The sequence below is a fragment of the Liolophura sinensis genome, chromosome 9 (genome assembly GCF_032854445.1).
Source record: "Liolophura sinensis isolate JHLJ2023 chromosome 9, CUHK_Ljap_v2, whole genome shotgun sequence".
In the NCBI taxonomy this organism is placed as follows: Eukaryota; Metazoa; Mollusca; class Polyplacophora; order Chitonida; family Chitonidae; genus Liolophura; species Liolophura sinensis.
Genome location: NC_088303.1, coordinates 12,895,448 through 12,908,906, shown reverse-complemented (window position 1 = coordinate 12,908,906; position 13,459 = coordinate 12,895,448). Strand labels below are relative to the sequence as shown.

Here is a 13,459-nt window from a genome sequence, read left to right as displayed (position 1 = left end):
TCCGAGATCCAGCTGGCCTCACTGGCTGGTTATGGTAAGGCGTTTCCTTTGTCCTAGCCAATCAGCCCCTTACCAGTGAGGTCACAGGCTGGGATCCATCTGGTTTCACTTGCAGATTGGGACAAGGTGTCTCCCCTGTCCCAGCTAATTAACCCCTGACCAGTGAGGTTACACTTTAGGATCCAGCTGGTCTCACTGGCTGCTTAAGGTAAGGCCTCTTACCAGTGAGGTCACAGACTGGAATCCATCTGGTCTCAGTGGCAGATTGGGGTAAGGTGTTCCCCTTGTCCCATCTAATCAACCCCTGACCAGTGAGGTTACACTCTGGGGTCCAGCTGGTCTCACTGGCTGGTTGAGGTAAGATGTTCCCCTTGTCCCAGCAAATCAGCCCCTGAAGTGAGGTTACACTCTTGGATCAAGCTGATCTCACTGGCTGGTTCGGGTAAGATGTTCAATTATCCCAGCCTATCAGCCCCTTACCAGTGAGGTCACAGGCTGGGATCCAGCTGGTCTCACTGGTAGGTTAGGATAGGGCCTTCCCTTGTCCCAACCAATCAGCTACTAATAAGTGAGGTTACATCCCGGGATGCAGCTGTCTCACTTACTGGTTGGAGTAAGACGTCCCTCTAGTCTCAGACAGGCTTTAAACCAGAAGGGTCTTGGGTACATGTATATGTTCGGTACCTTGTACCTGACAAAACGTGGTTTACCGTAGACTGTCTGCTTTTACCTAGTCATAAACCTGACCATGTTGTGGTGAAAAATTCTTGAATATGGTGTTATACACCAATTGAATAAATAAATACATGAACATGTTCTGATTTAACAGGAGGTTTCAACATATACTAATTATTTAATCATCCAGTTGTGTAATTTTAGTTGTAACAGTCGGCTACAGTTTAACCAGCTGTCTGTCAGTATTGGGCCTGTAATTCAATTATCTTGTCAACAGAACTCTTACACTTGTATGTCTTGGAACTAGATATAGCCAAAAGGTATTCAATACATTGTTCATATTTTTCTGGACATATAAATATAATCTTGAACAGTGTAAATATCTTATGACATGAGGAAACAGATAAATACATGAGCTGTTTTGTTTTAGGTATTACAGTACCCAAGTATTATTATGTGCCTGCTGACGTACTGATGCTGGAGAGATCTCGTCCAGGCAGTCAGAGGAAGGTTGCCAGCCTGGAGGGCTCTAATGGTACCATTTTCCTGTGGGGTCAAGCAGTTTACCTTGTCTCTCAGCTCCTAGGTTAGTCTCTTTACACAGACATCCTCCATCAAAACTTGGCATATTTATTCCATTACGCTATTTGATATTTAGTGATGCTAAATCTTGTCCGGTTATGCACTTGCACAGTGAGAATTAAATAACAAAGTTTCTGACCTTAATCTCAGTTATTTTTATGACACAGGTTTACTGAGCTAGTTAAATTTTACATTAATCTGTTTTTGAAATTTTGAACATGGTTTACTACGCTTGTGTATATGTACTTTTAGTACAATGTGCCTCTTTGACACACTTTTTGAAAGCTAGACTCTAAGTAGTTTATAAGTTAAAGTGAAACAAAGTGAACTCTTTAGGCCTTGTCATACAAACTGATCACAGATTTCCAGAAATGCTTTATAAATTCAGACTTTTTCCCAGTTTGAATGAGTCATTTAAGAACAGCTTTTTATGAAATTGTTACTGGGTATACATGTACAAGTAGTTGGTTGGAGAGCTGTTTATATGCATTTTGTTGTTGTTTATTGATTTTGCAAACTATCAGTATCGTACCTGTATGTGATCTGTTAGTTTTTTGACATTTTAGTGGAGGGTTTGATAAGCCTGAGCGACCTTGATCCCATCCGTCGTCATCTGCCGGCCTCAGAGAGACCCAGGTTCAGCTCAAGGTACTCCTGTTTTCAGGTAACGTCACATATACTTACTTGTGGTGTTTCTTACACATTTTATAGGTTCACATCTGCATTACAGGAGCTTTTATTTGTCTTCATGTGTAGTTATGGTAAAGAAGTGTAATGTGTGCTGTGCCAGTCAGCTGGTAAATAGAACATGCCACGAGTGCATAATGCACGTGTACAAAGTCAGGGCCAGCATCAATCTGTCAATAGTTAACACCCACATGATGGAGAATGTAAATTTTTGTAGTATTCATGTATGTGGTTTATTGTTAAAAATGTAACAGTTACATTTTTATGAGTTTCTATTTTCCAACTCAGACATTGCAGAATATTTATAATGTCTTTTTCATTGCCACATTTTCCAGTAATAGGCCGAATCATCTAATATTTATTATGTTTATTTATTTATTTTTTTTTAACATTTCATTGGTGTTTGTGCCGTACTGAAGAATAAATCACTTATGCAATGGAAGCCACATTATGGTGGGAGTAGACCAGGCTCTGGTGAGAGGAAATCCGGCAGAGCTGTTGGGAAGCCCACGGCCATCCGCAGGTTGCTGTCAGACCTTCCCACGTTGACCAGAGAGGAAGCCAGCAAAAGTGTAGACATTGTAACCACATTGATGAAAGGCCACAGAGTCAACTAGCATTCCTCATAGAACAAACAATTATGCCATGTATGTGTACCTTGTAGCAGAGTTTTGTACAATTCCATGCCTGGAAATTTGTGTTTCTTGTTGTTCTTCTCAGGGCACACCCCCTGACCTGGTTATTCAGGTGGTTCTGATCGCAGAGAGTGTGCGTCTACAGCAGCAGTTAGCCACCTATGGAATCCAGACACAGACCCCTCACCAGGTGGAACCCATACAGATCTGGGCGCCCCAGGAGCTGACAAAAGCCTACGAGTACTTAGGCATTAACAAAAAGCTGAATCTGACAGGGCGACCCTCTCGCCCTTTTGGTGGTCTTAGCACATCCAAGGTAAGCTTGATCACTTTGGATATGTGGCCTTAAGTTTGTTGGCTCGCATTCCACCATTATGACAGTGGGCCTACACATTGATCTTGCTACGTCGCCAGGTGGCCCAGTTACTTTCCAAAGGCCATTGGCTGCAGTCCAGCTCCCTCCAGCCATGAATGTGACAATCATCATGTAAGTTCTAAATGTACGATTAGGCCTGTAAAGCAGGACATTCAACAGTTGTATGTAACCACGCAACTCTGTTGACATGTAGTGTATTGCTGCAACAGGTGTGTAAAGAGTGTGGAAAGACTGTCCTCTGTTACCGTGTTCTGTATGAGAACAGAATCTCTCTCTGTGATCATTGATAACTGTAAGGTGTGATGTGTTCCCTCCCACAGGTGTACAGAGTGTGTGAGAAGACTGTCTTCTGTTATCCTCTTCTGTGACTTTGACTTCTATCTGTCATAGAATCTCTCTCTCTCTCTTTCTGGTCATTAATAACTGTAAGGTGTAACATATTCCTCCCACAGGTGTACAGAGTGTGTGGGAAAACCGTCCTCTGTTATCCTCTGCTGTTTGAGGACAGTGACTTTTACCTGTCACAGGATCTCTCTCTGGTCATTGATAATTGTAAGGTGAGTCACTGAGACTTGGAAGGTGAGTTACAGTGAGACAGGTACATGTATGTGATTAGTGTGTAAGGGGAGTCACTGGGAATTGGGAATTGAGTTACTGTGAGACTGGTATGTGATTAGTGTGTAAGGTGAGTCACTGAGAATTGGGAGGTGAGTTACAGTGAGACAGGTACATGTATGTGATTAGTGTGTCAGGTGAGTCACTGAGAATTGGGAATTGAGTTACCGAGAGACTGGTATGTGCTTAGTGTGTAGGTTGAGTCTCTGCGTTGTTTGTGCGGCCTAATCTTCATTGAAGACTGCTTGTATTTCACTGATGGGGTGTGCATATCTGTATGTCAAATGTTGCGTGAGTTTGTCAATAAAAAGCTAGAGGTCAGTGTTTTTTCAACACTCGTAAAACTGACCACCGTCGTATGAGTGAAAATTAAACAATAATGAAATAAAAAAGTATTTAAATGAATAAAACTATGATTTCATAAACATATAGGTATACAACTTTGTGGGAATGTCAGGAAATGACAATCATTGCAACATTGCACTATCTGCAAGACATTAACTTGCCATATTTCAGAATGATCTAGCATTCCTGTCGAAATGCTGGAAGCTAGATGGCCGACCCACATTCTGTATGATTCTCAGGGAGAGTAATATGAGGTAAGAACGGTAACCACAAGCTTTTTTAGGCCAATTCATATTTGATATGATTCTTGGGGAAGGTCACTTGTGGTGAGGAAAATTGCCACAGGTTGATTTAGTTATTTACATGTATGTATTAAAGCTTTATTGAAGAAGTCCTGAATTTCAGGGGTCTGCCCATTGAAGTTTAAATTCAGTGTGTAAATGTAGGCCTCCTTGTACTTTATTCTTCTCGTCTTTCATGAGAAAATAAAAATGGACGTTCTTGACAAAAAATGTTACTATAAGAAATTCTGACATCTTACTGTGTGAGATGATAGAATTTTCTAATTGGTCTAAATTTACCAGTTACATCATTAAGATTACACTAATATCCTGGGCATTACTTTAATTAGCTATGCTTCCATGGCAGCCAGAACTGTAAGATTCTGTTGCCATGGCAGCTACTAGAGGAGTTGAACTGGGGCCTCTTTCATAAAGCATGTGCAGCGCTGCGAGCATGCAACTTTCTCTGCAACCAGTACTGTAAGTATTATGTTGCCATAGTAGCTGTGTGCATGCCGCGCTTCATGCACTTTATGAAACTCGCCCCTGATGTGCTTTTGTTTGGACCGGATGTTGTAAAGTGTGAATGTACATGAATGGATTATTTTGGCAGATTTTTGGAATACATATTCCATTCTGCTAGTGGTTTTATCTGAACTGAGAACCTGACGGGAACCCAACTCTGTACGCTCATAAATCTTGTTAATTTCTTACTGCTTATTTGAGTATAAAATTGTAGTAAAAAGGAATCAATGTGACAAGATTTGACTTGTTTGTCAGAGGTTCTCACTTTGGGGAGTATTTGGAGCTGCTGTCTCAGCTGAAGAGAGGAGAAGTGGACGGTGTGCGAGTCAGAACAGCCAGGTTACAGGTAAGCTCTTCATTTACTTCATCCAACAGTCCTTTATCTGGACAATCATCTCACAGGTCATCACTGGTAGGGTTTATTTTGTAACTGTCAAGATTTGGGTTTTTGAACTATAATATGCTTCAATAAAGGATAGACAAATATTTGAAAATTAATAATGGGGGTCAGTTACAACCTTGCAACCTGGTGGTTGAGAGGCAGTGGTTATTGGAAGAAGCATCATCATTAGGCTAACAGTTCTAGATAGATAAGCATTCAGTATTAAGTATTCGGTGTAAGATAAAATTCTGCTGATAAGCTCATCATCTTTAAGAATCACTCGGCAGAAGTGTTAACAAGTGTTAGCATTAATTTCCGTTTTGTTATCTCTGTGATATATAGTACTGAGGGATGTATGATCAGCATGTCTATCTCTCAATGTGTCCATCTCCTCAGACCACCCATTCATTTGTTGTTTGGATTTGTGACCCCGTACGAACAAGGCTAACGCAACATTGATCAGACAAGGATTTCACGTTTGGCATTTGGGTTTATATTGAGGTGAACTACCTTCCCACATAAATTTAAGATGGAACAGGTCAGATTTCTGGTTTCTAAAGCAGCCAACTGAAAAGAGCAAATTAGAATTTCAGAGTTACAAAGCCATTAACCCAATAGCATTGTGTGTGTGATAGTCACTTCTTGTTTAACTCCCTCTTCATTATCTACTGATCTCTGATCTCTGGTGACTCTTATCTCTGTTGTTAGTCTCTGATCTCTGTTGACAGTCTGTGAGCTCAGTTGACAGCTTCTGATCTCAGCTGATGACCTCTGGTCTCTGTTGACAGTCTCTGATCTCCAGTGCCTGTGTGGAACACCTGGACTTCCTCCATTCAGTAGAGGACCCGAGTATTTTTATCAGCTTCCAGGAGAAGTCAACACCAAGCGCATTCAGAAGTCTGTCAGAAGTGGCCAACTACGGAGAAGTAGAGGAAGAGCAGTCCATTGTCTATCAGGTAAGTCATGCATGTATTTGTGATACAGGTCATGTGTGACATACAAGTCATGTGAGATACTGGTCATGTGTGAGATATTAGTCATGTGTGATCATCTGACAAGTCACCTGCATTCCAGCTACCTTATTGATGAGTTGCTTGTCCTCTGCCTTCCTCTACAGGACATGCAGCACCGATCTGTGGTAGAGCTGGTCCATGCCCTGCGGATGACAGACAGCTACAAGATGAAGGCTCAGATCCTGCACATCCTGCTGAATCGTGAGGGTGCGCACTACAGGATCGAGGACTCCACCATCACTCAGCGCCTAGAGGCCCTCTCCCACAAGGCTGGACTGCACCGTCACTGGTGGGTTGTGCGATTCTGCTCTGCTCTTCTGGGTAAGCTGGTGGACAGCCTTGCACCTTCTATCACCTCCATCCTGGTCAGGGGCAAGCAGGTAAGTACAGTGGGATAAGCCCTAATGCTCGAAGATTAGTCAGGGATTCTCCACTACCATGTGTATATGGTCTTTACCTACTTAGATAAAACCATTTTTGTGCTGAAGAAAGTAATAAAAAAAGTATCGTTTTGACAGTTCTGTATTTCGTCCATAATTCTAGAATTCTGGATGAAACAACATAGTGATATTGCTGGTAAACTTTCTTTTGACATTGAGACACAGTATTGTTTTCGAGCCTGTGTTATTTAGACTGTCCTGTAACTACTGGTAACTTGTGTTCAGGTGACATTAGGTGTGTTTGGTCACGAAGAGGAAGTTGTAGACAAACCTGTCTCCCCCAATGAGATCAAGAACATCCTGTACGGGAAGTGCTTACCATACGATATCTGCCAGGCCGTGCTTCAGCAAGAGCTAATCATCTACATTGGCAAACTCATAGGCACAGCCCCAGAACTCTTTGATGGCATTCTCAAAATTAGGATTGGGTATGGTTTTCTTTATAACATTTTTTGACGACTCACTTTTGTATCATCACATCAACTTCTGACTTACCATTGCATCATCACGCCATCTTTTAACTCACCATTGTATCATCATGCCATCTTCTGACTCACCATTGCACCATCCCACCAGCTTCTGACTTACCATTGCATCATCACACCATCTTTTAACTCACCATTGTATCATCACGCCATCCTCTGACTCACCGTTGTATCATCCTACCAACCATCCTGACGATTGTGTCATTTGTTGACAGTGTATCATCCCAATATTCACAGAAGTATTGGAGATAATGATCCCTTCCTACTATTTCTGGCCCAGCCTGTCAGTGTATAAGTTATCTATGTGTTGAGGACATATGGGCATTTAAACCCTGGGTGTGAACTTCAATATATCCTTACCAGCACGCGAGAAACGATTTGTCCGTACATACCTGCAAAAAAGAAAACTCTTCTGCATGTATATAAAGCTGTGCAAGGATAAACCATGTCTACGGCAGGCAGCACTGATATGGTCAGCTGCCATCACAGTAAACTGTAAACTGTAATGGAATGCAGTGTCATAAAGAAAAGTGACGTCAGTTGCACTTGTTATTTGTGTTTTTTTCAGTTCACGTACATGTATACGTTGGTGTTTTCTGAGTCAGTGCAAGTGTTCTATGTTTGTATAGGTGGTTTGTTCATGCGATGCAGATAGAACTGGCTGAGATTGGTAGACATGTGGACATCAGTAACCTCTCCCCTCACCATGTCAAGCGTCACCTCATAGCCATACTCACACGGACTGCTAGGGAGAGTGACACCAGGTATGTCTCACATTGTCAGTTTGGGGAGATTCAAAGATAGTAGTAACCCTCACCAGTCAATTGTCCTCTCAGAGCCATACAGGGACTGCCAGGGAGAATGACACCAGGAACATCTCACATTGTCGAGTTGGGGAGATTCAAAGATAGCAGTAGCTTCTCCCCTTACCATATCAAGTGTCATTTCATAGCCGTACTCACACCAATCGCATTGAGAGGCACACCAGGTACGTCTCAAATTGTCAATTTGGAGAGATTTAGAGATAAGTAACTTTTGTTGTCCTCACTCTGTCAAGCATCTTCTCTTAGATATACTCACATGGACTGCCAGGGAGAGGGACACCAGGTACGTCTCACATTGTCAATTTGGGGAGGTTCAAAGATAGCAGTTACCTCTCCCCTCACCATGTCAAGTGTCATAGCCATACTCACACGAATTGCCAGGGAGAGCAACATTAGGTACGTCTCACATTGTCAATTTGGGGAGGTTCAAAGATAGCAGTTACCTCTCCTGTCACCATGTCAAGTGTCATAGCCATACTCACACGAACTGCCAGGGAGAGGGACATCAGGTACGTCTCACATTGTCAATTTGGGGAGGTTCAAAGATAGCAGTAACCTCTCCCCTCACCATGTCAAGTGTCGCCTCATAGCCATACACTGCATTCACACAGGCTGCCAAGGAGAGTCTGGGTACACCAGGTACGTCTCACATTGTAACAAAATGTGAAAAACCTGATGGAAGTGAACCCTGGGCGAGTGGTTAAGGTGTTTGCCTTTGAATTGTTAGGACGCACAAGCTTCAGGTTCAAAGCTATATATCACAAAATGAGAAATTTGTAGATGACTTGCCAAAGGTCAGTGGTTTGTCTTGGGCACTCTGGTTTCCTGCACCCTTAAAGGAGAAGAAGACATAAAAATGATGCCAATGCTCTGTTCTGTTGAAAACAAGTCGAGATCTGCCAGCACTATGCTTTTCATCTCTGAACACATAAGACAGTAGCAGTAGCAGTATTGCTAGCAAATGTGATCTCCAATATCCAGTAAAGCCCCAGTGATAGCATTGCAGGCTAATGTCTTTAAATGCATTCATATCAATTTTTGAAGAGGTATTTAAAAATTGACGTGGTAACTTCACATGGTTTATATATGGAGAGCAGCTTCTGATTTGTTAGCTTTGCAGTGCTTCAATATACATTCTGTAATCATACAAGTAAAGATACAACCAAAATCATAAGGGTGAATTGCAAATACATGGTGATGTGTTTATACATTTTTCTATTTTTGCGTACTGGTGTGCGATTTTTGACTGACATGAGAAATAAACCACACAAATCTATAAGCTGTTCAAAATTCCATGGCTTATTTGCCTTAGATTTTGGAACATGGTGGCATCAAAGTGGCCCTGGTTAATCCATCTGCCTGTCAACAGCATCACTAAAACTTTAACCAATGATATTCTGAGGTTCTTAAAATAATGAGACATACACATTTTTATGGACATTTTACAGATATTTTAAAAGTACCAAATAAATTATTTTCATAAAAACTTAAAAAATTTTAGGCCTGTTAACAATTTTTGGCAAAAATTGATAGTGTCAAACTGATGTTTGTAGAACACCGCTGAGAAAGAGGCAGCTGGACGGAGCTTTGAATCGAGTACCAAAGGACTTTTATGACAACGTTTGGGAGACATTAGAGAGGACCCCTGGTGGTATCAAAGTGGCAGGCTACCTCCTCCCCCAGGTCAGTCTACAGGCTCCTGAAAAGTGTCATTACTGCATTGAAGACATTAACATAGATCATTTGTAGCTTAAGTCATACCTTGAGGGTCGGCATCCAATAACAGAGAAAGCAATATTGAACAAAATATTAGGTGTGGTATCGTAAAAAGTACTGCAGGTATTGAGATCAGAGCTGATGCTCTGTGTACATATTAATTACCATAAATTACCAAATTCACAATTTCATTACTTTATGTATTGAGCTGAAGTTTTGCATTCATGTGTCTCCTGCAGGCGAGCTCTTTGGTAGCCTTGCCACCAAACCTAAGTTACACTACATGTACAGTCATCAGTTTACAAAGCTTCTAGTAATTCTATAAAAAAGCTTTATTTCTTTCGTAAATCGCCTCCAGACCTAAAATTTTTAGTTTTGATTAGCTTGACACAGGGGTCCCACATTTCGCCTGTCGGCCCGGGATTTTGAAGCAATAAGCTTGCAGCCTTGGTCACGTTTGAATAAATGTACCATACCTAAAATTCAGCTTAGGCTGAGTATAGTCTGGATTAGCTCATCACTCACACCAGCCAATCAGAATCGATTCTGTATCCCTTTACACATAAGTCACAATTTCAAACCACTTTAAAACTTAAAAAATGTCAATGTCAGTATTGACATTGTAAATATTGAGTGAGTTATTGTAAAACAAATTTCAGCTTAAATATACATATAAGTGGGAAGGAACATACAAAGTTCAATGATTTAAATTTTTACTTTAATCTAAGATCACTTTATAATCACGGGACCTGATCCAATTGAACTAAATTTGAGCTTAAAACTACATGTTTAAAAAACATACTACTTGACATATGTAAACTGCAGTAGCCTGTGAGGAAATGTGCAGAGTATAATCATCTTCAATAGATTGCCCAACAAAGGGAGCAAGAAGAGCATTTCAGGCCTTGAAATTTGGCTCAAACAAAATGATCGTTTGTGTGTCGTTTACATGGAGTGTAATTGCGCAGTCTGATAAATTGATTATGCTGATCTGTCCCTGGGAACATTCCTGCAAATGCAGCGCTTGAACTGAGTAGAGCTCAACAGGTATATCAGAGTTACCCACACAAGGTTGCCGGCCATATCCAGCGTGTGATATCACAACAGCAACCACAAAATAGAAGTTGCGTCAGTTGTTACAGCTACCGCTTTCCAGGCTTTAATACTTGTCCGTTGACAAACGCATGAGCTAATACACCTGTAGACGAAAGCTGTCATTTGGTGCCATGATGCTGCTCAGTGTTCTGCTGGACTTGAACTCATTGCCATTATGCACAAAATGCAGTCGGCAGCTTTCTGCTTTGACCAAATTTCGTTCAGGTCCGTGATCTATTTATTAATCAGGTCAATGCATCTGCGCTGTCTCCTGTTATTTGTGCCATCAGGAAAGGTTTATAAACCACCTAGAGAAAGCTCCTGTGTTAAAACAAAATATTATAACTTTTGGCTAAGAAAGTACTATTCACCTTTCCCGCCATGAGCATCTGCACGACATGTCTTGTTTGTTATGTACACAACATATGCTAGCTGACGGCATTCATCAGTCATGTTTTGTGCTCTTGGTGAGCTAGCTGTGGGCGGAGTTTGAACTGAAGTTAAACTTTCTCCAGTCAACAGCTTTCCATGAGCTGGTCATTGTTGACATTCCCTCGTGTCACTGGTTATATCATTTCACTCTGTGGAAACCAAATTTATCAGACAGGGATGGCGAGGGTTCCATAAACCAGTTGGATATTACGCACACTACAAGCAGCTAACTATATAAGTAATTAGTAATCTTCAAAAGAAAATAAAAATACTCAGGAATATAACACTCAAGGCTTGAAACCCGTAATTGATATTTTGGTTACGTCAGCCACCCAAATTTCATGGCCTGCATTTTTAGCATGCAGTATACAGAGTAATGTGTATTGTAATGTTCTGTAACTTGGGTTCATTATTAATCAGCCAGAAATTTGTGTGATGTTCTGGGAATATGATAACAGCGTTATCCTGATGGAACAGATATTGTTCTGCTTTTGACCTGAATGTCTCAAAATATGTACGTTTGGACAAAAAACCTTAGATTTGTCAAGCTCTATTTGATAATGACAAATCTCATGAATTTTCATTCATGTGGCATCCTTTGAGTTTCTCCCCTTTTTATTAAGCAATTTTTCCTCAAGTTCCTATTGAGGATCTTCTACCAGGCTCTTGCAGTGGCACATGCCTAGTCTTGAGGGTACCAAGTAGAAAAATTGTGCAAGAAAGAGATTAAATCCACATATTTAACCTTCCTTCAACCCCTTCTCTCCCATTTCCTTCCAAAAAAGAAATAAAAATCATTTTCTCTTCACAAAGCTCAGTTTCCCATTGAAAAAAACCTCAGTTTGCACACTTGGGGTTTCTTCAATTAAAAATTGTCTGAAAAGAAACCTGCATCAAGGAAAGCCTAGTCTTTTTTTTCTTTTTTTTTTTTAACCCTTTTAGGTTGTATCTGTGTTTCATTTACATTGAAAGTCAATTTTATGTTTTCAGCAACCGACTCTGTCCGATATGACAATGTATGAGCTGAACTTCTCACTGTTGGTGGAACAGATGCTCAGTAAGATAGTTGACCCTTCCTACAGGCAGATTGTCGTTGAGGTACGTTGCAATGTTCACTTATTCTTCTCACTGTTGATGGAGCAGATGCTCAGTAAGATAGTTGAATGATCCCCGTCTAATAGGATAATTAGAATTCAGCTCTGGAACGTAATGACGAGGTTTCTCTGGCACAAAACAAAAGGCACTGATTTACACGGCTCTTCAAACATAAACCTGGCTAAATTCATCAAAGTGAAAAGTTCTTGAATATGATGCTAAATTATTAATTCAGTCCCTTAAATATGCAATTGGGGCCTTTGTGGCCTCACTGTGCAGACGCACAAACAATGCAGTCACTGTGAGTTCAAGTCCAGCTGACACTGGCTTCCTCAGCAATCTATGGATGGTTGTGGGTTTTCTCCCACCATAATGTTGGCCCCCCATCTTATAAGCGAAATTATATTTTGGGAGTGCGGCGTAAAAACACCAATCAAATGTATGGGATTATAATTTGGCCCACAGTTGTAACTTCTTCCTTAATGTTATTTCTTCTATGTATTCTGTTTATATGGATAGAATTCTTGTTATAATCGCATGCAGTTTCCTTTCTGCATTGGTAGACTTTCATGGTTGTGTCCACCATTTTGAGGAGAAATCCTGAGCTGGAATTCCAGAAGGCAGTGGAAATGGACAAGGTAAAATCAAAACATAAGTGTAAAAGCAAACCTTGGTAAGCCCACATACATGAGTTTGCCATTGACCAGTGAGGTTGTGTGTTTACAGCCCTGTGATATACCCTTGGCCATTGAGGTTACTTGTTTGAATCCTTATGTCACCATTGACTAATGGAGTTGTGTGTTTGAATCCCTACGGCTGACCTTTGACCAATGAGGTAGTGTGTTTGAATCTCTCTGACAGCCCCTTGTCCAGTGAGGCTTGTGTTGGAATCCCTACAACAAATCCTTGAAAACTAAGGTTGTGTGTTTGAATCCCTTTGACAGCCCCTTATCCATTGAGGTGCATGTATTGTTTAAAACCCTAATAGATAAATAAATTTATTGGTTTAAAATGAGGTTTAGGCATTTATTGTTCCATCTGAAAGGATTGGGAAAGTTTTTGCATTGTTCTATCGATATGTAAATGCCAAAACAAATAGAAAGTTAAGTAACTAAGTTGTGTGATAGGCACTTCATATGAATGGGTTTAGTACCTTGGCTTATGTACATTCACCAGATATGTCACATGCACCCTATAAGCTCCACTGACATAACCCAAGCCCCATGTTGAACATGGTGCGTGGATGGGCCACCAGG

At 40.9% G+C, this 13,459-nt stretch overlaps 1 protein-coding gene across 1 annotated transcript in view; it reads left to right on the top strand.

Annotated features, from left to right (window-relative positions):
• The window catches only part of LOC135474837 (phosphorylase b kinase regulatory subunit beta-like), a 29,791-nt gene that overhangs the window by 13,071 nt on the left and 3,261 nt on the right, over positions 1-13,459 (top strand). The window contains exons 11-23 of the mRNA XM_064754451.1: positions 1,106-1,261; positions 1,824-1,921; positions 2,665-2,895; positions 3,408-3,512; positions 4,087-4,169; positions 4,977-5,067; positions 5,892-6,059; positions 6,221-6,496; positions 6,782-6,984; positions 7,671-7,805; positions 9,419-9,548; positions 12,099-12,206; positions 12,767-12,841. Coding sequence (XP_064610521.1) covers positions 1,106-1,261; positions 1,824-1,921; positions 2,665-2,895; positions 3,408-3,512; positions 4,087-4,169; positions 4,977-5,067; positions 5,892-6,059; positions 6,221-6,496; positions 6,782-6,984; positions 7,671-7,805; positions 9,419-9,548; positions 12,099-12,206; positions 12,767-12,841 — 1,859 coding nt within the window. The remainder of the gene's footprint in view (positions 1-1,105; positions 1,262-1,823; positions 1,922-2,664; positions 2,896-3,407; positions 3,513-4,086; positions 4,170-4,976; positions 5,068-5,891; positions 6,060-6,220; positions 6,497-6,781; positions 6,985-7,670; positions 7,806-9,418; positions 9,549-12,098; positions 12,207-12,766; positions 12,842-13,459) is intronic.